The 22,037-nt window shown below is 49.9% G+C and overlaps 2 protein-coding genes and 1 long non-coding RNA gene across 4 annotated transcripts; 2 read left to right on the forward strand and 1 right to left on the reverse strand.

Moving 5' to 3' along the window:
- Positions 1–732: 732 nt before the first annotated feature.
- LOC308569611 (GTPase IMAP family member 8-like) lies at positions 733–9,894 on the forward strand. Of its 2 annotated transcripts, XM_081163746.1 has the most exons (4): positions 733–758; positions 2,303–2,346; positions 4,606–5,352; positions 6,905–9,894. In XM_081163746.1, the coding sequence occupies exons 1-4, from the start codon at positions 748–750 to the stop codon at positions 7,687–7,689; spliced, it is 1,587 nt and encodes a 528-aa protein (XP_081019872.1). In that variant the 5' UTR covers positions 733–747; the 3' UTR covers positions 7,690–9,894. The 2 variants fall into 2 exon arrangements, with proteins under 2 accessions (XP_081019872.1, XP_081019871.1); XM_081163745.1 differs by lacking the exons at positions 733–758; positions 2,303–2,346 and having other exon boundaries at positions 4,419–5,352.
- Positions 9,895–12,348: 2,454 nt separating this feature from the next.
- LOC308569737 lies at positions 12,349–14,453 on the forward strand. Its single transcript, XR_014000773.1, has 2 exons — positions 12,349–13,709; positions 13,888–14,453. It is a non-coding gene; the product is annotated as an uncharacterized lncRNA (long non-coding RNA).
- Positions 14,454–15,569: 1,116 nt separating this feature from the next.
- Positions 15,570–20,815, reverse strand: LOC308569470 (uncharacterized protein; the record flags this gene model as incomplete). The annotated part of the gene is made up of 2 exons (XM_081163392.1): positions 15,570–17,597; positions 20,548–20,815. 2 exons carry the CDS (start codon positions 20,813–20,815, stop codon positions 16,690–16,692), a joined length of 1,176 nt encoding a protein of 391 aa, XP_081019518.1. The 3' UTR covers positions 15,570–16,689.
- Positions 20,816–22,037: the final 1,222 nt, after the last annotated feature.

Below are 22,037 nucleotides of genomic sequence, written 5' to 3' on the forward strand. Positions count from 1 at the left end.
TGTTCTTTCTAACCATCTGAATTCTCAGAAATGGCCCATGGCTGATCACTTTCGCTTTCCCTCCTCCCAAAACGAACAAACCAACAAACCACACACACATCCCCTCTCAGAGACGGGGATGCACAAAACAATATTTCAGTTAATAGTCTTTGAATCACGCTGCCCAAAATACCGAATGCTCCCCATGCATGGTGAATAGGCTGAACGTGATTTCTGGAAAGGTTTGCACCTCTAGAGGTGGATATCAGGTAGCGGATTTGCAGCATGATTTTGCATGAGTGATGGAGGGGGGGGGTGCCTGAGAGAGGATCTCCCACCCCCTTCCTTGCCCAGCTGCAACACAACAGCCCTGCAGTGCTGCCCGTGGGTCTTGTTCTCCGGGGGTTGCTGCTTTCAGCTCAGATGCAGAGGCACCCAGGATGCACCAAAGAATGAATAAAAATGAATAAATCTCCTAGCCAGCGAACCCTGCGCTTTTGGGTCCAACGGGCACCCAAACTGCTGGGGAGAACAGAGCCAGCTTCCAGTTTGGTTTTCAGAACAGCAGAGAATCTGGGATGGCCTTCAACTGGGTGGCTGAATTACAGCAGCCTGCGAGGGCACAGAGACAGCTGCCTGCAGCTCTGACAGGAAGGGCGCTAGATTCAAGGCTGCGCTTGAAAGTGAAACTAGAAAGCATTTCTCTCCGCGGAGTTCGCAGCCCAGAGAGAGAGAGAGAGACGCTGGAGAAAGATTCCCTTAGCGGAGATGGACAAATTGTAAGAAGGTGTTTAATTCCTTTTCATACACTTTGCTATGGGAGGGTAGATTTGTACAGGGGATGCGGAAAGTACCCGACTAAAATAACTAAAAATCTACAGATGGAATTACAATGAGCAGACTTGCACTTCTGGAGCCGGACTGAGTGCTTTGAAGCCCCAGCAGCCTTCTGCTCCCTGCTGACCTCCTCCTCCAGATCCAAGGCCAGTTTGGTATTCTGCTCAAAACAGAAGGGGAGGCTGAACTCCAAATCTCTCTTCCGGGGGCTCTTTGTAGATCAGTAGTTCCCAAAATGGGTGGGGTTATTTAGGGGGCACTGAAGGAAATCAGCCCTGAGTGCTCACTGGAAGGACAGATCCTGAAGCTGAGGCTCCAATACTTTGGCCACCTCATGAGAAGAGAAGACTCCCTGGAAAAGACCCTGATGTTGGGAAAGATGGAGGGCCCAAGGAGAAGGGGACGATGGAGGACGAGATGGTGGGACAGTGTTCTCGAAGCTACCAGCATGAGTTTGACCAAACTGCGGGAGGCAGTGGAAGACAGGAGAGCCTGGCGTGCTCTGGTCCAGGGGATCACGAAGAGTCGGACACGACTAAACGACTAAACAACAACAACAAGAGGAAAAGGGGGGGAAGCAGGGGGGAGGGTGCAAATGACTGACTTTGAAAAGCTAGCGTCACTGGACACCCATTTTACTGAATTCGTTAAACTAAGTAGTTTTAATTGGATTTCAAACAAATGTGCAATTAATTCTTACTCTTGTGAATTTCATTGTGTTGTTTCCTTCCTTAGTGGGTCATGCAAGCCAATATTATGAATTATGCTTTGGGCAGAATAGGGCAGGGGGCACGGGGGGTGAGTTTACAGAACCAAGTGGAGGGTGGCCAAAGACTGTTATAGGTGTAAAAGGGCAGGGCAAGGGGGGGCAGCCTGTGTTGGGTTCTGCTAATGGGACCTGATCTGAGACCCCACACCTGCAGCCTTAAGAACGTAAGGAGAGCCTGGCGCAGGATCAGGCCAGGGGCACAGCTAGTCCCATGTTCTGTTCTCACAGTGCCAGCTGGGTGCCCCAAAGTGAAGCCCAGAAGCAGGATTCGAGCCCAAGAGCCCTCTTCAAGCCTTCTCAGGCGTGAAGCCCTTCAGGAAAAAAACATAGAATGGTAGAGCTGGAAGGGACCCCGAGGGTCATCTAGTGCAGCCCCCTGCATGAAGGGATCTTTTGTCCAATGTGGGGCTCGAACCCACAACCCAGAGATTAAGAGGCTCACACTCTACCGACTGAGCTACAACTGTCATCGCAGGAAGAAACCATGTTGGGAATTGCTAAATATACCACAACCTCTTTGGATGAATATTGCAAGAGGATTGTGAAACGTAACATGAAATGACATTTCCCTATAAGATACAGAAGGATATACTTTGCCCACAAACTGGTTCTGTACACAACTGCTTATTTCCCCGGTGAAACGTTAAATGGCCGAACATCTTGCTGGGTGAAAGGCAAGGCCCCCTCCTCATTCTTTCTTCTCTTCTCTAGTTCTAGGGTTACAGGATTCTTCCCTTCCATTAGGAACTGGTTTAGTACTGGTAAGTTTTTCCTCAAGAGTTTCCTCAAGAGCCCCCGAAGGTCATATGCAAAGTGTGGGGTTCCCTAGGGAGGGGTCCCTACGAGGCAGGGGGCAGCAGCCGGGCGCCAGAAGAGCAAATGACTATCAGACTCTGAAAAGTTGGAATTGCTGGATCAAGTTCATCCGTTTCATTGAATTAATTGAATAGTTTTAATTGGATTATGTGCAAATGTGCAATTGATTATTACCGTTTTGAATTTCATTGTGTTATTATCTTCCTATGTGTGCCATGCAAACCGCTATTCTGAATAATGCTTTTGATAGGGTAGAGTAGGGAGCACTGGGAATGAGTTTGTGCCCCCCAAGGAGGTGATGGCCGGAAAAAGTTTGGGAGCCACTGATCTATGGCATTAGACAGAGAATTTTCATAATAATAATAATAAAAAATAATAAAATAATGTTACTTATATCCTGCCCTCCCCAGCAAAAGCCAGGCTCAGAGGGGCTAACAACAGTAAAAATAGCACAATGTACATAAAATCATAGTCAATTAATTGAAATACATTCTAATCAATTCAGAATCAAATTAATGGCAACCATTGGGCTAGAGTTCTATGAGGATTGCCAAAGGAGGGGGTCAGGCTGTGCCTTGGCCAAAGGCCTGGGGGAACAGCTCTGTCTTGCAGGCTCTGCAGAAAGATGTCAAGTCCCACAGGGCCCTAATCTCTTGGGACAGAGCGTTCCACTAGTTCGGGGCCACGGCCAAAAAAGCCCTGGCTCTGGTTAAGGCCAGCCTAACCTCCCTGTGGCCCGGGACCTCCAAGATGTTTTTCTTTGAAGACCGTAAGGTCCTCCATGGGACATACCAGGAGAGGCGGTCCCGTAGGTCATCAGCAGGACGAGGCTAGTGATCTTCCTGGGGTCAGCTAAAACACTTTTTTCAGGCCACAGACAGGCTGCAAGGGAAGGAGCAGAGCAAAGGCTGGAATGATCTCTGTGCCAATCTCATCTACCACTGATGAGAAACTAAGGCAGAAACGAGACAGATCTCGAATACACACAGCCAGCAACTTTTCCCTGAGTGTGACTCCGGTCAAGGGAAGCGACATAATGAAGTTTCTAAGCTTCGGATAAATCACTGCAGAGGGTTAGAGACATCCATCATTCCAGTTGTGCATCTTTTGTGGGAACAGATTTGGAGCGCATGAACTGCCTTACAGAATCACAGAACCATGGAAGGTTCCCCCAAAGATCCTCTAGTCCAGCCGTTCTCCACCTGTGGGTCCCCAGATGTTGTTGAACTCCCATCACCCCTAGCTAGCAAGGCCAGAGCTCAGGGATAATGGGAGTTGTAGTCCAACAACATCTGGCGACCCACAGATGGTTGAGAACCACTGCTCTAGTCCAATGTTCCTATTAACACCACCCACACATATAGACTCCTGGTTGCAACAGGCCACCCCGAGATATACTCTTACGGTGCCATCACATCACCTCTCAGCTATGCATTTACCGTATTTTTCGCTCTATAGGACGCACTTTTTCCCCTTCAAAAATGAAGGGGAAATGTGTGTGCGTCCTATGGAGCGAAGACGCCATAGCCCCGTGGCCCTCTCCTGGCTGGAGAGGTGACGCGCGGCTATGGCAGGAGCCTCTTTAGCCGCGCGCCACCTCTCCAGCCGGGAGATCACGCGGGGGGCTAAAGAAACCATAGAAGCTTTCCGCTGCTCCCCGACCTGCTCTTTGGGGCTGGTGGTGGGCTTCCCCCCGCCAGCCCCAAAGAGCAGGTCGAAAGGAACCTGAAGCCTGGAGAGCGAGAGGGGTCGGTGCGCACTGACCCCTCTCGCTCTCCAGGCTTCCAAGGTAGCCACCTGAAGGCGACTGAACGCACCTTAAGCGGCACCTTGTTTTAGAGGGGGAAAACAAGAGGGGGAAAATTCTCCCCCTCTCTGTGCAGCGCCTCCTGCCGCTTCGCTGAAGGGGCACTGGGCAGAGAGGGGGGAGAATTTTTTTTTCTTGTTCTCCCCCTCTAAAACAAGGTGCGTCCTATTGTCCGGTGCGTCCTACAGTGCAAAAAGTACGTATTTATTTTTTGCAAAACAGATGGACTCCTTCCATCTCTGCTTACAAGACATAACTTAGGGGGTCCCCAGCCTAGGGCCCCTCCTTCAAAACTACAGGCAAAACACCCCGTGCAAACCCCCCAAAATCAATGAAATGCACTGGTTTCCTACACAACCTTCGTTGCACCCTCTAATACCTGAACTTTCCTCAACAGCACCAAATCCTGAGAGCCAGATTCCGACAGAGAGCAATGAAGTGCGGATTGTCCTCGTGGGGAAACCAGGAGCAGGAAAAAGTGCCACAGGAAACACCCTTCTCGGGCGGGAGGCATTTGAGGTTGGCACCGTGACGAAATCCTGCCAGTTAGGAATCAGGGAATGGAAGGGAAAACAGCTAGTCCTCATTGACACGCCTGCTGATTTTGACCTGGGGAGCGGCACAGTCAAGGATTCCCCTGACTCCCAGCACTGCCTCCGTCTATCCAGCCCAGGACCACATGCTTTGTTGCTGGTCACCCACCACTGTGGCGATGCAGACTATAAGGCAGTAGAATGGGTTCAGGAGATATTTGGCTGTGAAGCCATGAAGTACACGATTGTTGTACTCACTGGGGAAAAACTGGACAGCGCAGCTTTGGAGGAACATCTCTCCAGCCCAGAATACCAACGCCTTCAGAACATGATTGGTCACTGCGATTTCCAGTGGTTCTCAGTCGACAACCGCAACCAAAGCGAGAGGGAGACGCAGGCTGAGAAACTGCTCTCCTTGGTGGAGGCCATGGTGGAGAAGAACCAGGCGAAGCCCTTCTGCTGGCCTGAAAGGGTTGGGAGTCCTACCTCGATCCCAAACGAAAAGGACCTTTCTGGGCACCCACCAGAGGAAGAGAAGCCGCAGGAGGCCGTGGAGATTCCAGGAACTGAGGGGTCCGGAGTGGGAGGAGGAGAGAGCCCCCCTGTTCAAAGTAAGCACTCCTGGCAAGGTTTCCTTCCAGCTTCAGCCTATTCCTCCTGGTTTGCAATGAGCCCTGCTCTATGTGTGTAAAGTTTTTTTTTAAGAAAAATCATAGAATCCTAGAGTTGGAAGAGACCACAAGGGCCATCGAGTCCAACCCCCTGCCAAGCAGGAAACACCATCAGAGCACTCCTGACATATGGTTGTCAAGCCTCTGCTTAAAGACCTCCAAAGTAGGAGACTCCACCACACTCCTTGGCAGCAAATTCCACTGTCGAACAGCTCTTACTGTCAGGAAGTTCTTCCTAATGTTTAGGTGGAATCTTCCTTCTTGTAGTTTGGATCCATTTATTTTATAATAATAATAATAATAATAATAATAATAATAATAATAATAATAATAATTTAGTATTTATACCCCGCCCATCTGGCTGGGTTTCCCCAGCCACTCTGGGCAGCTTCCAACAAAACACTAAAATACAATAACCTATTAAACATTAAAAGCTTCCCTAAACAGGGCTGCCTTCAGATGTCTTCTAAAAGTCTGGTAGTTGTTCTTCTCTTTGACATCTGGCAAGTAAAATAGCAAATTTACTTCCCATACAATAGATGCTTTCCAAATCTACCTCTTAAGCCGGCCCACTTCCTTGTTTCGCTCCTTTTTGGCAATATGTAAGCGCACACTCAATGTGCAAAATACTTTTGAACCCTTGGAAACAGGACTACAAGGGGGTGGAAGGGAAAAGTCTGTAATAAACATGTTCTGTCTCAGAGTGACATCTAGCAGCCCTGGAGGCAACTGCAAGGAATGAGATTGAGCACTGTTTGAAATTAGTAGTAGTAGTAGTAGTAGTAGTAGTAGTAGTAGTAGTAGTAGTAGTATTTCGTTATTTATACCCCGCCCATCTAACAGGGTTTCACCAGCCACTCTCGGCAGCTTATAGCACATAAACAACTGTAAAACATTAGACATTAAAGGCAGAGGCTGGCCAGAGAAACTGTCACCTGCTTCAGGTTTGTTTCCAGGCACAGTTTAAATTCCTGGGTTTAGGCTTTAAACCCAAAACCAGTGTTTCTGAGGCTTTTGGGGCCACTGCTCTCTTGGTTCTGTAAACTCATTCCTAGTGCCGCCTTTCCCAACCCACTAAAAACATAATTCAGAATAGTGATTTGCACCACCTACTAAGGAAGAGAATAACGCAATGAAATTCAAAACAGCAAGAATTAATTGCACGGTTCAAAATCCGATTCCTTTATTCAGTCAGTCAGTTTCTTTATTACTGTCCATGACCAGTAGTCAAACAGAATCTTTGCCCAAATATATAAAATAGTACCAAACAGAACAAAAGAGAGAACTTTAACATTAAAATTACTAGCAACTGTATCGTGCTGTAATAAAGAGATAGGTTGAGCTTTCTGCATCCCATTCTATAGTTAACTGCTTAGGCAGTTCAGGAAATTCAGATTGCAAAAGTGACGCCTCACAAGGGCTCTAATCAGTACAAAGTGTTGATCCCCAGGAGAAGCTTTAGGATTCCTCAGCTCTGTTCTTCTCTTTCCAGCGACATTAACAGATTCAGCTGATCCCGTTTCAGCAGAGCAAAAGGAGCTTTGCATCGTCATTGTCGGAAAGTCCGGGGTTGGCAAAAGTGCGACTGGAAACACCATCCTTGGGAAAAAGAGGTTTGACTCCAGGCTTGAAATGATCCCAGTTACAAAGTCTTGCTGGTTAGGAATAAGAGAGTGGAGGGGGAAGCAGGTAGTTGTCATTGACACGCCTGCGATTTTTGACTCTGATGGAGCCAGAAATTCTATTGAGATTGAGCACTGCCGACGTCTCTCCCAGCCTCGCCTGCACGCTCTGGTTCTGGTCGTCCCAGTGGGCCGATTCACAGAGGAAGACCACCAGGTGGTACAGCGAGTGAGGGAGACATTCAACAGTAGCGACGACCAGGAGCGCATGGTGGTTGTCTTCAGCCACAAAGAAAGGTTGCAGAATGAAACATTGGAAGATTACATATCTTCCAGTGACAACAAAAACTTTCAGGAACTGAGGGGTCAGTGTGATGGACGGTTTTGCAGTTTCAACAACAATGAAACAGGAGACCGGCTTGCAGCGCAAGCTGAGGAATTGCTCTCCATGATTGAGGAGATGGCAGAGAAGAAGCAACACAGGACTTCTGGTTGGCTCGCCCCATTATGGCGGAAAGTTCCTTCGTGGAAAGGGCACTGGCCTTTTGAAGACAGGGGAGAGCCGCTAGAGCGCAGCGGCACCCCGAAAAACCCTCAGATTGAGCGTTCTGAGGACCTGGAGTTCCTGCGGGTGCCGGGAACGACTCCCCGGTAAGCTCTAAAAAGAGTGCCGAGTGTGAGAGGGCTTGGAGACGGTGGCACTGGGGAATCAATTTGCTTCCTTCAAAGCGTGAAGCTCTGAGTCCAGCGATCATGAGTGGCCAATTCCTCCAAAGAAAAATTGGACTTAATTCTTCTGAAATTCGTGAGTAAAGTGACTTACCGGTAAATTGGAACTATAAATTGGGAAGGAAAGGGATTTGGTTCTAACTTTACAGGATCCAGAGACCAGTGCAGGGAAAGCACTGGAGATGATTCAGGAGTACGGGCAGCTGGCTGGTTTTAAATTAAATAAGAGCAAAACCAAAGTATTGGATAAAAATTTAGATAAAGATGAAAGAAAAACCCTTATAGAAAAAACAGGCCTAACATTTACGAAGAAGGTTAAATATTTGGGTATGAACTTAACAGTGAAGAATTTGAATTTGTATAAAGATAATTATGAGAAAGTATGGAATGAAATAAAAAGAGATTTAGAGATTTGGACAAATTTAAAATTTTCACTCATGGGTCGAATATCGGTGGCTAAGATGAATGTATTGCCGAAAATGTTGTTTTTGTTTCAAACTCTACCTATTATTGATAATGTTAAATGCTTCAAAGACTGGCAGAAGGCCCTGTCCAAATTTATCTGGCAGGGGGGAAAAGCGAGAATCAAGTATAAATTACTTACGGATATAAAAGAAAGAGGGGGTTTTTCCCTGCCTGATCTAAAGATATATTTTGAGGCTGCGGCCTTCTGCTGGATTAAAGACTGGATTAATTTAGAAAATGAAGATATTCTGGATCTAGAAGGATTGAACAATAGTTGGCATGCATATCTTTGGTATGATAAAATAAAGGCCCATAGTGGCTTTAAGAATCATATAATTAGGAAGGCACTTTACAATGTCTGGATTAGATATCAGGATCTTTTGGTAAGAAAAACACCCAAATGGATCTCACCAATGGAAGCGCAGGCACAAAAAAAGCTAAACATGGAAAATAAGTGGTTGAGATATTCAGATTTACTGGTAGACGCTGACGAGGGATTTAAGTTAAAATCATTCAAACAAATTAAATATAAAGTAAATTGGCTTTAATATTATCAAATTAATGAACTATTTAAGATTGACAAGAAAAAAGGTTTTGCAACTGAAAAAACCAAATTGGAAACGGAGTTGTTAGACACCAATGTTAAGAACATGTCTAAGATGTATTGTTTGTTATTGGAGTGGCATACAAAAGATGAGCAAGTAAAATCTTTTATGATTGATTGGGCACAAGATGTGGGACATAATATAATGATGGAGGACTGGTAGAGGCTTTGGAAGAAAGGGGTTAAGTTTACTGCTTGTACAATGTTAAAGGAGAATGCTATGAAAAATGATGTATAGATGGTACTTAACCCGTGTTAAATTGGCGAAGATCTACCACGATTGTGATAATTTATGTTGGAAATGTAAAGAAAAGGAAGGTACTTTCTATCATATGTGGTGGACTTGTTCCAAGGTAAAAGACTTCTGGGGGGGGGGGATACAATGAATTAAAAAAAAATGATGAAATATACTTTTATGAAGAAACCAGAGGTCTTTCTCCTTGGAATAATAGGTTCTGAATTGCCCAAAAAAGATCTTAAAGTATTTTTGTATGCCACAACTGCTGCACGGATTTTATTAGCCAAAAAATGGAAAACACAAGAGCTACCAACGGTAGAAGAATAGCAGATGAAGTTGATGGACTTTATGGAGCTGGCTGACCTCACCGGGAGAATCCGTGACCAGAAAGAAGAGGAACACCAAGAAGAGTGGTATAAATTTAAAGACTATTTGAATAAATATTGTAATATTAAAGATTTGTAATCACTTGAAAGAATCAATTAGGCCTAGGATTAAATTAGGATTAAATATATAAATAAGAAAATGTATGATAAGAAAAGTTAGGAAATATGATTATGACTGTGATATAGTTTTATGAAATAATGATGTTTGAAACTGCTATATATAATTACTAAGAAATTCAGATGGAAGAGATTTGAGGAAGTCAAATAATATGTTTATGAAGATGGATCTAATTAACTAATTAATTAATTGTTAGTGTAGTGATGATTTGTTGTATTTTATGTTCTATATTCTTTTTTCTTTTTTCTGTTTCATTCTTTTTCCTTTATTATTGTAAATCTTTTCTTTTGTTATGTCTATGTATGGAAAATAATAAATATTATTATGGGGGGAGGGGAGAGAAAGAAGAATCAAGGCGATCCTAAGATGACAAAGTTGGACAAAGTTGCTGAGGCAAATGCATGAAGAAGATACTCTGGTTTTCTCCCGCTTGGACTACTGCAATGCGCTCTGTGTGGAGCTACCTTTGAAGGGGACTCGGAAACGACAACGAATCCAGAATGTGGCTGCCGGACTGGGGACTGGTGACATTTCAGATGCGCCAATAAATGCAGAACACAGCGGCCAGGGTTTTCACTTTGCGCAGCTCACTTGGAAAGAGCATCACTGAGTACATATCCAAATCTGAACCCTTTTCAAAGCGGGGGTCAAAGGCCATCCATAAGGTCATCCAAGGTCATCCAAGGAGGTCCTTCTGCTCTTTATGCCTCCCCTGCTTAGGACCTTAAGAAGAGCTCTGCAGGATCAGGCCCAAGGGAGCAGCCCAGCAGACTCTCCCCACGATTGACCAGATGCGCCTGAATGAAGCCCACCAACAGCATGGACTTTGCCTCAATAACTGGGGCAGCAATGACTCTGAATCCTGAAGAAGTGTGCATGCACACAAAAGCTCATACCAATAACAAACTTAGTTGGTCTCTAAGGTGCTACCGGAAGGAATTTTTTTATTTTGCTTTGACTATGGCAGACCAACAGGGCTACCTACCTGTAATCTGAATCCTAGCTGCTGGAAGCCACAGGATAGAAATCAGATCCTGCTTGCTGGTTTCCTACAGGCCAGAAGGTTTCAACCTTTTTGAGTCCACAGCTCCCTTGACCAACCTTCTTTCTGTGGCCCCCCCTGTGGGGCTCAGGAGCCCAGTCATGCCACCCCTTGCCTGCAGAGCCGACAGCCCCTCACCCATTTTCAAACGCCCTCCCTTGCGGAGTGATTCCTCAGCCTCCTCTCCCCTCTCCTTGGGAGTCCTCTGGGCAGCTGCCGCCCCTGGTCTCTGAGCTGCCCTCCTGCCCCATAGAGAGGTCCCTCCTCACCCTGCCTCACAGGGGCTGGGACTTGTCTGTCCATTCCCAACAGCAAGAGCTGGCTGGCAGGGCTCCCTCGCCCGCTTGCTTGCTTACTCTGAGGCGCCTCAACTCCTGGCACCCAGCACCGCCTGGCCAGTCCCAGAGACACCATTCGCCTGGGGAGCTTGTAGTCAGGGCTGATGCAACAAACAGCCTTGGGGAGGCAGAGAAGCAAGAGGGCAATAGAAGAGGAAGGAAAGAGGGACAGAGGTCAGTGTTGCCAGCGGCACCCCTGGCCATCCTTCAAGGCACCCCAAGGTGCCACCACACACTGGCTGAAAACCACTGGCTTAAGGCGACTGGTTGCCCATTGTGAGAAAGGAATGCTGGACTTGCAGCCATATCCCATGATGGACTTGTAGCTTAACAGGATAGGCCCCTCTGTCCGTCCTGCTTGCCTTATCTTCCCTTTATTTACCTTCTCTCTGTTACCACCGTCCTGTCAATCTGCGGAGTAAAAACTTAAAAAGCGATGCAGATCTTTTCTCTGTGTGTGAAGAGCCTGCCAGAGAGTTGATGTTTTGGTTAAACCTTCTGGGAAGCAGCTGGTTTCCTCTGCTTCTGTTATCTCTTCTGCAAGGTCACGCAGTCCCGGGCTTCACTTCTGACTTTCTCTTTCTATCACTTTGTTCTGATGTGGTGTGTTCTGTTCTGTGTATAGTGTTAAGAGTTTATGTTTATTATAAGTTCTTAGTTTAAGTCTGCTGCAACTGGATTTTTATGGACTCTGCCAATCCTGAATGTATTGGGATTTGTGACCATTATGCCTTCAGCAACAGTAAAGCTCTTCTGGATGAAATATTGCCTCTGGTCTATATTTTGGGGGACTCTGCTACGTCTTTTTCTTCCTCTGGCAACATTTGACACATCCTCCTCCCGCATTCGCTGAGACACCCAGGCAGTTTTCTTTCTCAGGGTCTCCCAAGTGCCACCACTAAGGGGACCATGCAGGAGATATTCTGGCAATGACCATGTCCCTTACACCCATAAAACTGTTTTGATTCGCAGAAATATGAGCTTGAGATGCGGATACCAATGGGAGGTAGGATCAGGGTGTTGCCCCCATTCCCTTCACAGGGACTGTCGAGACCTCCTGCAAATTGTACCTCTGTGAGGGGAATGTGGGCCTCCGAACAACTCTTGGTACCCTCAACATGCTACAGTTCCCAATCCTGGCTTCCCCCAAAGACCCCTGGGAGTTGCAGGGTGCAGAGTTGACCAGAGACCCCTTCGCAGAGCTACAATTCCCAGAGAGATCTAACAGTAAATCACCTTTCCTAGGAAAGTCCGAGAGCTATAGCTCTGTGAGGAGCTCTAGCGCTTCCTAACTCCCAGCACCCTTAACAAACTACAGCTCCCAGAATTGTTTGGGGAAAGCCATGACAGTTTGAAGCGGTATCATAGCACTTTATGGTGTGAATAGGGCCTTGTCGCATGCATATTGTTTGACAAACTCACACAGGCTTCCTGGGCTGGAATTCCCAGTCCCCCTGGAAAGAGGAATTTGTTAAACCCACTCTGGGAGGACAATATAAAGGACCGTCTTGCAACTTTTAGTACCCATAACAAACAACACAGAATCTTTGTGGGAAGAAGCCATGACTGTTCAGTGGCACTGTAGCGCTTTAAATTTACACTGCTAGACTGAGGACTGGGAGCAGCCGTGACCATTTGACACCAGTCCTGAAAGACCTACATTGGCTCCCATTATGTTTCTGGGCACAATTCATAGTGTTGGTGCTGACCTTTCAAGCCATAAACGGCCTCGGTCCAGTATACCTGAAGGAGCATCTCCACCCCCATCGTTCTGCCCAGACACTGAGGTCCAGCTCTGAGGGCCTTCTGGCGGTTCCCTCATTTTGAGAAGTGAGGTTACAGGGAACCAGGCAGAGGGCCTTCTTGGTGGTGGCGCCCACCCTGTGGAACGCCCTCCCATCAGATGTCAAAGAAATAAACAACTATGACTTTTAGAAGACATCTAAAGCCAGCCCTGTTCAGGGAATTTTTAAATGTTTGATGTTTTATTCTGTTTTTAATCTGTTGGGAGCCGCCCAGAGGGGCTGGGGATACCCAGTTAGATGGATGAGGTACAAGTAATATAATTGTTATTTTTACTGCTACCAATATTATGGCATGGATGAGTTCAGAAAGATGACAAGGAACCATCAACCGGTGAAGAGTCAGGGAGTCGGATCCTTCTGCTCATTTAAGAGAAATCACCACAGCCGAAGGAAAGGCAAACTTAATTTTATTCAACAAAGAGGATCAAGCAGTTGTGGGAATAAGGTGCATCATCCAAGCACTAGATATCTGCATCAAGCGTCTTCTGGGGAGAGACAGCTCTTGGCTCTCACCGCAGGCCAGAACCACCCCAGGGGAGGTGATCCACGTTGCCTTGAGGGGCAGAGAGGTCTTGCTCTGGGCGAATCTCTGCTCTCCAGCCACCATTAATGCTGTGCGCGTCCCGTCTAAGTGGTCGCCATCTGGGTGTCTGGAGAGGGCGCAGAAGGAGGGGAAGGATATTCCCAGGGGACCCTGAAGGCAAAGCTACAAAGGTTCAACATGGAGTTCTTATGCAGAGGATGCAGAGGGGTCAGGGAAAAGCGGGGAAGGGTCTCTCTCTCTCTCTCTTACTTACTTACGCACACACACACACACACACACACACTGGATTCGACATTTCTCTCAAAGTTTCAACCTGAGTGACTATCTCCCAGGACTGTCTTCACCCAGTAATTTTTAGGTTTGGGGAGAAAAACCTGAAGGCAACTTCCATCCCTGCCTTCTCCAGGCAGATGGGTAGCCGTGTTGGTCTGCCATAGTCCAAATAAAAAAATTCCTTCCTGTAGCACCTTAAAGACCAACTAAGTTGTATCTGAAGAAGTGTGCATGCACACGAAAGCTTATACCAAGAACTAACTTAGTTGGTCTTTAAGGTGCTACAGGAAGGAATTTTTTTATTTCTCCAGGCAGGACAACACTTTTAAAATTGACCTGGGTTGGAAATTGCTTATTTTCACAGCACATTATGATGATCCCTTCTTTTTTGCAAAACCACATCGCCATGCCAGTTCTCAAAAGGCCACATCAACAAAAACAAGATAAAAACCACTTTTCAATGTTGCCGTTTGCCTTTTAGAGAAAGAAGAGGCACTCCACAGATTGCTGTACGTGAATAAGCAGTATAACCACCAGGAGTTTCTTGTGATGGGACCATCTTGGGAGGCCAGTCACGTGAAGTTCCCAAATGTCTCTCTGAAGAGAGAAGGCTGCTTCCTTGCCCCATCCATCTTCTGAGCCAGCAAAGGAAACCTTCAGCAATCTGGTAACACTCCTGAGCTTGTTTTTGACTACAACTCCCATGGTGCTGTGCTGGCTGGGGGCTGATGGGAGTTGTAGTTCCAAAAAAACCTCAGCGGACAGCAGGTTGCTGAAGGCTGTGCTGAATGGAGACCCCTGGCCACCCATAATGGATCACAAGATATTTGACAACCACCACCTTTTATGCAGTTGCAGAAAAACAGCAAAAAGAAAAGTGGTTTACCAAGGACCTAGTGAGTTATATTTGGACACAAAATGTTCCCTGGTGGATATGTGGACAAGCTCACCTGTTTACCAGGACCCACGCCTGAAACAGGTTCTCATCTCACACATCAGTTAGGAAAACTCTTTTAACCTGTTCTGGCCACCCAGCAAAGGACACCGAGCAATACCATATCCGTTTTGCATCAGGCACACAGGGCAACCCCTGAGTCCCATCAGGTCCCAACACCAGGAAGGCCCTGCCCATCCTCATACAATGCTTCTCATTCAGCCAAACCATGAATGTGCCCAATGGCTTGGCACAGCCGCTGCCAATCTGGTGCCTTCCAGGTGTGTTGGGAGTACAAATCCCATCAGCTACCTATCGGCAGAGCCCAGCACATTTGCAGGGCACCAGATTGCAGAAGTCTGGTGCAGCGCTTTGGATTGAAACTTTGGATTGAAACTCTTTAAGTGATCGGTAACATGCCATGTGCAGATCTCCACAGAGGTAAATAGCACTTGTTTTCTTTTCTTTCCGAATGCTGCTGCGGTGTGCAACTTCCACAAAGATCTCCACCCGTCGTGCACACTTTGAAACAGGAGTGCTTAAAAACGCTTGAAACGTACGTCAACATGTTGAACACTCAAGTTAAGCCTTGTGTAACAGAGAAACTGAATGCAGGGGAACATCCGCACCGTAGAAGACAGAGTCCATTCCAGGGAGGGAAGGACAGAGCTCAGTGGCACAACCCTTTTGCAGCTGCTGGGTACTAACCTGGTCAGGGGAGATCAGCCAGGGAAGCCCCCTCAAAACAGGGTTTAAGGTTTAAGGTTGAGAGACCACCCCCCTCCCACAACTCAAAAGCATGAAGCAGGCGCATTTCTCCATCAGATCTTCGGAGCTTGCTTTTGCCACCCTCACACAACCCAGATGTTTTCGACTCCCAGCAACCCTAGATGTGTGATTCTGGGGCTTCTGGGATCCCATCTGGGCCTGCTGGGGCCGAGGAGGGGCTGGGAGCCCCAAAACATGCGGAGGACACAGCCTCAGTGAAGGCCACTAGTGTTTTATGGAAGTTTCTCTCCCGGCTCAAAACCACCCCCAAAATTCAGGGCACCTAAGTGGTTTCAAAACATTCAACTTTTACATTCACTTCTTTTCCCCACATTAAGCTATCCAAAAAGAGTCTAAACTCCCACATGGTTTTTTCCTTCCGTGGATCTGGAAATCAGGCTCTGGAAATCAGAAGCTCAGAAGAGGATGTTGCTACAGCTCTTCAGAATTCCTCTCTCCTCCAAAGACGTTTTCCAGCAACAACCGGAAAACACACCCGCCCTCTTCTATGGGTTCTCTGGCAAATGTGTGGGTTCTCCGGGACATAGTGCAATCGCTCCGCCTTCCTCCAATGTGTTCAGCAAGACGCAGCTGTCAACAGAAGGTTCTCCCCTGAGCTGCAGGTTCAAATCCACAGGAAGAAGACGCACAGTGGGGCGAAATCCTCCGCAATCAAATACAAACTCCGTGTACCCCCGTTCTGTTCCCTCGGCAACCCCAGAGTTTGTGTCGACTATCTTTGGCACCAATTTCAACCCGCCCAGCCCCCCAAACCAGACGACTCTTCGTCACTCTTCTGCGGGACCAAAAGAACAGGGAAGGCTGTAGTTGGACATGCTGCGTGGATCTTAGGGGAGGGCAGGAATTAACCACCAAACGGGGTTGGGGGGAAATAAACCTGGGCATCCGTACTTGTAAAACGGGAAGCAGAACATAAACACTGGGAAATCCCAGAGCGGAGGTAATGCTGCGTGGCACAATGGCTCAGAACGGGAACTTAAGAGGGGCACGTCGCTGCCCCAAATGGAAACCAAACAATGGCAGGGCGTGAGAAAAATCCCACCTATGAAGGTTCAGGGAACACCCAAGCTTGGAATGCAGCCGATGTGTAGAGAACGGGCTTTTGCTTCAGAAAGGGAAGAGGGGTCCCCAAGCAACGCTTCACTGCCCCCGGCTGATGGGATCCCAAGTTCTTGGAGCGGTTATGGTCCATAACCCGGGCAGGGCAAACGCTGCCCTGCTGAGAGGCCCTTGACCTCCCCTTCCCAGGCATTATCCCAAAGTCCCCATAGCCTCTCCGTGCTCCCACATCCCAAACAGGCCCTTCCGCTTCAAGGACCCCCTGCGGCCGCCCCCTTCCCCTTCCGACCGCCCCGCCCAGGCGCGGCACATCGGAGCAGCAGCCTCGCCCTCAGCCGAGCGCCTCCTGCCCCAAATGGCTCTTCCGGTGCGCGGCCAGGTGGCCCTTCTGCGCAAAGTTCTTCCCGCAGGTCAGGCACTGGAAGGGGGCGTCTCCTGCGTGGAGCCTCCGGCCGGGGCTCGCGGGGGCCTCCTTGGGGCGTCTCCGGCCCTCCTCGCCCTGTGGTGGCAGCGGCCTCTCGGCTTGGTGGTGGGTCCTGCGGTGGCCAGCCAGGCTGCTCCGGCGGCCGAAGGCCTCGCCGCACTCCTGGCAGGGGAAGGCCGCCCCGTTCTGGCGGGGCTTTTGCTGGTGTTTGACCCGCAGCGGCCTCTGCACGTCGCCCTCCTCGCTTGGCGCGCGGGGCCTCCCCCGGGTGTGCATGCGCGGCGGGGAGGGCGCCCCCGGCTTCTCCTGGGCAGGGGGCCCGCAGCCGCCTTTCTGGCGGTGGGCGAGGAGCAGGCGCTGTTCCCGGAAGGTCTTCCCGCAGACGGGGCAGGAGGGGGCCCCCTCTGCGCCACCGCCGTGCACCCTCTGGTGGGTCAGGAGGTTCTGCTTGAGGCTGAAGCGCTTGCCGCAAACGCCGCAGCCGAAGGGCTTCTCTCCGGTGTGGATCCTCTGGTGGATGATGAGGTTGTGCTTGAGGGTGAAGCCGCGCCCGCACTCGGGGCAGACGAAGGCCCGCTCGCCCGCGTGCTGCTGCTTCTGGTGGCGCAAGAGGCTCAGCGGGTGTGGGAAGCTCTCGCCACACGCCGCGCATTTGTGCTCCTCCTCCTCCACCTGGCTGTGGATGACCAGGGCATTCTCGTCGCCAGAGCCCTCCTCCCAGGCGGGGAACGGGAAGGGGCTGTCACCCTCCGGCGGGGAAGCCTGGTGGCCCCGGGCAGGCGGCTCCTTGTCTCCCTCCATGGGGCCCTCGCTTTCTGGAGGCAGAGAGAAAAAGAGGGGAAGCACAAGGAAGTTATTTCATTTTAATTTCTTCCCATATTTCATTTCACTTTTAATCTGCATGCCACCTTTCTCTAGCACAGTGGTACCTCGGGTTACATATGCTTCAGGTTACAGACTCCGCTAACCCAGAAATATTACCTTGGGTTAAGAACTTTGCTTCAGGATGAGAACAGAAATTACGTGGCGCCAGCGGGAGGCCCCATTAGCTAAAGTGGTGCTTCAGGTTAAGAACAGTTTCAGGTTAAGAACGGACCTCCAGAACGAATTAAGTACTTAACCCGAGGTACCAATGTACAGTGGTACCTCGGTTCCCAAGCGCCTCTGTTGTCGTATGTTTCTGTTCTCAAACGCTGAATATCCAAAAGTAAATGCTTCCATTTTCAAACGTTTTTTGGAACCCGAACGTGCGACGCGGCTTCCACTGAGTGCAAGAAGCTCAGTTTTCGAGCGTTTCAGAGGCCGAATGGGCTTCCGGAACGGATTCCGTTCAAGAACCGAGGGACCACTGTATTACACGCAAGGCGGTTCACAAGCTGCAGAAACAACAATGATCACACGCCTTATAACAATCTGGCCTGATACAAAAAGTAATAAAAAACATAACTTTAAAAAAGCAGCTTATGTCAAATAAAATAATATTCAATAATCAATTAAGAGTAGAATAGTACACAATAAACTTAAACATCTGCAAATAATATTTAAACAGAAATTCACTCTTAACGGTTCCAATAATTTCCAAGCAGTAATCAATAAAAACAGCAAGTCTCAGTGCATAAAATAACACAATACAAATTGAGAAGCAAAGACACAGAAAATTGTGGTTTTTTAAAAAAACATCTGTGAGCTCCTCTCTTTGCAGCTGCTTCTGCTGTTCCTAAAGTCATGGCCTGGAAAAGGCTCTCGGGGCTAGAGGGTGGGGGCAAAAGGGTGGGGAAAACCATTGCCTGGTGAAGAACAGAAAGTCTCTCTCCCCTCACCATATGATTTTTATGGATGTTTTAAAAGTATGAGAAAAGGCACCAGGAAAAGAATAACTACAATAATGCGGCATCAAGGCAGTTATGAAACATGAGCGCAGCAGAATAGTTTCATAGAATGGTGGGGCTGGAAGGGGTCCCCCCCAAAGGTCATCTAGCTCAACCCCCCGAAATGCAGGAATCGCAGGTGAAGATTCCCTGGCACACAGCCAACTTCTGTTTCAAAACCTCCAATGAATCATAGAATGGTAGAATCAGGTCGGTAGCCGTGTTGGTCTGACGCAGTTGAAATAAATAAGAAAATAAAAAAGATTGTCCAGTAGCACCTTAGAGACCAACTAAGTTTGTTCTGGGTCTAAGCTTCCGTGTGAATGCGCACTTCTTCAGTGTGTATCGGTGGTGCTGCAGAGCTCCAGTCTAAAAGAGCCGAAAGGGACCGGCAACTGCCAAAACCTCTCCAGGCGTGGTCAGGGGTCGAGACACCCGCAGGCCCACCCCAGCCCGCCATTTTCCCAGCTCACCCAAAACCTGGATTTCGGGGGGCAAAGCAAACAGGATAACGTCGAACGCAAAGGAGGCCAGTTGCAGGATGCCTGGCTAGGTCCTAGCCTCTGGATCAGGAGAAAACAAGCTTGTTTCATCACACACACCGCATCTCCACATAGTGCCAGGAACACACACATTCCAAAAGACTCGGAGAGCTTCTGCCAGTCAGAGCATGCAACACTCAGCCAGAGAGACCCACGTGGTCTGACTCGGCACAAGGCGTCAGCTTCCTAAATCCCAGCAGCTGCACCTTCAAGGGACCCCTGGCCACCACCCCAGCCCACCCCCCCCCCGCACCCAAGGCTTGGTCAACGCTCCTTTTCCCCGGGTGGAAGGCAGACCTTGCAGGGAGGGCGCTGCCTGCAGGGGAAATTGTGCCAAAAGCCGCAGGGCTTTTGCCGAACCAGCTCAAGAGTCAGAGAGCGCCAAAGCTCCCTCCTTCAAAGAAATAATGGTTTTATTTTTAGATATTTATGCACACACACACCTGCCCAGACAAGACTCCTCCAGCTTCCACACAACCTGTCCTCCTTCCTTTTTCCCAAGGGGGGGGGGTGTAAGAGTGTGATGACGTCAGCCAAATCACAGCCTCACCTTAACTCCGGGGAGGGGGGAGAAGAAACTGCAAGTCCCAGAATGCAGCTGGGCAGCTCTACCTGTGCGGCTGGATTTGCAGCCAGGCCTCCGTGGGGCCTGCAGCCTGTGGGGCTTTTGCAAGGGGGGCTGTGGAAGATTCCTGCCGACCTTGCGCCTTCTCCGAGGCTTTGCACAGCGGATCCTGCTTGACAGTTGCAGATGCACCACCAAAAAGGGGGGGTGCCCAAATGCACACCGTGCAAGAAACAAATCCGCCCCCCGGGTTCTGATTGATTGATTGATTGATTGATTGATTTGCAAAATCGGGGGGAATTGGGGACCCCTCTCCGGCACGCCCAACGCGGAGCAAAAGGGCCCCTTGCCAGGGCCAAGGTGGCGCGGGGAGCCGGTGGCAGAGGCGCCCGCCGCTGCTGCTGCTCCTCCGCGCGAGGCTGGAGACTGGGCGGAGGCCGGAGCGCCCGCGGGGCCGGATTGCAGCGAGGCGCGGGCCGCGGGGAAGGAGGAGGAAGCGTCGCCGGCCGGCCACGTGCGCCCGGAGCGGAGGCAGCCCAGGCCCGAAAGGAAGAAAGGGAGGAGGAGGAGGAGGGGAGGCAGCCTGGGAAGAGGAAAACTGGGGGGGGGGTCCTCTGCTTCTATCCAACACCCCCCCCCAAAAAAAATAGGCTCGCTCCGGATCGCCTCCACCACGGTCCGTTCACACGGCAGCTGCGAGGAGGGGGGGAGATTGGGTGCAAAGGGGTGAGAAAGGAAAGAGGGGGCGACCCCTCCGTGCCCCCCACTCCCTCCCCCAGAGATGCCTCACCGTGCCCGGGCTGCTGCTCCTCTCCGGCCGTCCCGATCCCCCGCATCGGCCGCCGCCGCTGCTGCTCCTCCGCTTTGCACGAGGCACTGCAGGCAGGATCCGGCCCGCAGGGGGGGGGAGGGCCGGCGCTGCCTCCCTTCCTCGCTCGCTCGCCTTTGATTTGCTGCAACCACGTACCTTTTGCAGCAGCAGCAGCAGCGGCAGCTCCGCGCTCCTCCTCGGCTTCTCCCAGCAACGGCCCCGCCGCGCGAGGTTGCTTGCAAGACATCCCAGGCAGGCAGGCGGCGGCAGCAGCAACTGCAACCGCAGCCTCGGGGAGGTGCCACTTCCTGCAGCTGCAGGAGAAGCCGCGGCGGCTTCTGGCAAGAGCTCTGCCCTCCCCGCGCCGCTTTCCTCTGCTGCGCTGCGCGCCGAGATGCCCGACGCCAGCCTGGCCCGCCGCGGTGCCAGTAGAGCTCAATGGTGCCACACTGACCTGCAGCGGCAGCAGTGGCTCGCCAAGGGTTGGGCCGTCAGCTGTGCGCCAGTCCCCTAAATATTCTAGTCCTCATGATCCCGAATAAAGGGTTGAGCGATTAAGGCTTTGCATCAAGTCAGACCACTAGCCTAGCCTTCCAGGAGATGCTGAGGTTTGCACCTTCTGCTTGCAAGGCTCCACCACTGAGTTATGGCCCAAGAGCCCCCCCCCCATGGAACTGGGGGTGTCCTCAATGCCACACAAGGCCATAGGATGTAGCCTTGGAAGGGGCACCCCAAACGTCTATCCCACCGGGCTGCAGTGCCCTATTGAGGCTTTGTAGGATAAAGCGATCTGCAAGTCAGAGCCAGGCAGTGTGGGGTAAGGGTTAGAGCAGGGGTCAGCAACCTTTTTCAGCTGTGGGCCAGACCACTGTCCCTCAGACCTTGTGGGGGGCTGGACTATATTTGGGGAGGAATGAACAAATTCCTATGCCCCAGAGATGCATTTAAATATCGTATTTTTCGCCCTATAGGACGCACTTTTCCCCCTCCAAAAATGAAGGGGAAATGTGTGTGCGTCCTATGGGGGCGAATGCAGGCTTTCGCTGAAGCCTGGAGAGCAAGAGGGGTCGGTGCGCACAGACCCCTCTCGCTCTCCAGGCATCAGGAAGCTATCTGCAAGCCTTCGGAGCGCGGCAGGAGGGCCTGCCAGGCTCCAAAGGCTTGCGGATAGCAGCCTGCAGCCCGAAGCCCGGGGAGTGCAGCGCTGCGCACCCCGGGCTTGGGCATCTAACAGCAAACCTTCGGCGCCTGTGGGAGTTCCCCCCCAAAAAACAACAACAACTGGGTGTGCCCTATGGTCCGGTGCGCCCTATAGAGCGAAAAATACGGTATAAAGACACATTCTACTCATGTAAAAACATGCTGATTCCTAGACCATCTGTGGGCTGGATTGAGAAGGTGATTGGGCTGCATCCAGCCCACAGGCCTTAGGTTGCCTACCCCTGGGTTAGAGGGCTGGACTAGGACGT

Source organism: Podarcis bocagei, assembly GCF_964188305.1.
Source record: "Podarcis bocagei genome assembly, chromosome: 12".
Taxonomy (NCBI): Eukaryota; Metazoa; Chordata; class Lepidosauria; order Squamata; family Lacertidae; genus Podarcis; species Podarcis bocagei.

What these genes read in the sequence shown, in the direction of transcription:
- LOC308569611 (XM_081163745.1), top strand. Translation starts at nt 4,545, where the DNA reads ATGCACTGGTTTCCTACACAACCTTCGTTGCACCCTCTAATACCTGAA. An exon ending in AGAGAGCCCCCCTGTTCAAA is followed by an intron (nt 5,353 to 6,904) that starts GTAAGCACTCCT and finishes TTCTCTTTCCAG; the next exon opens with CGACATTAACAGATTCAGCT.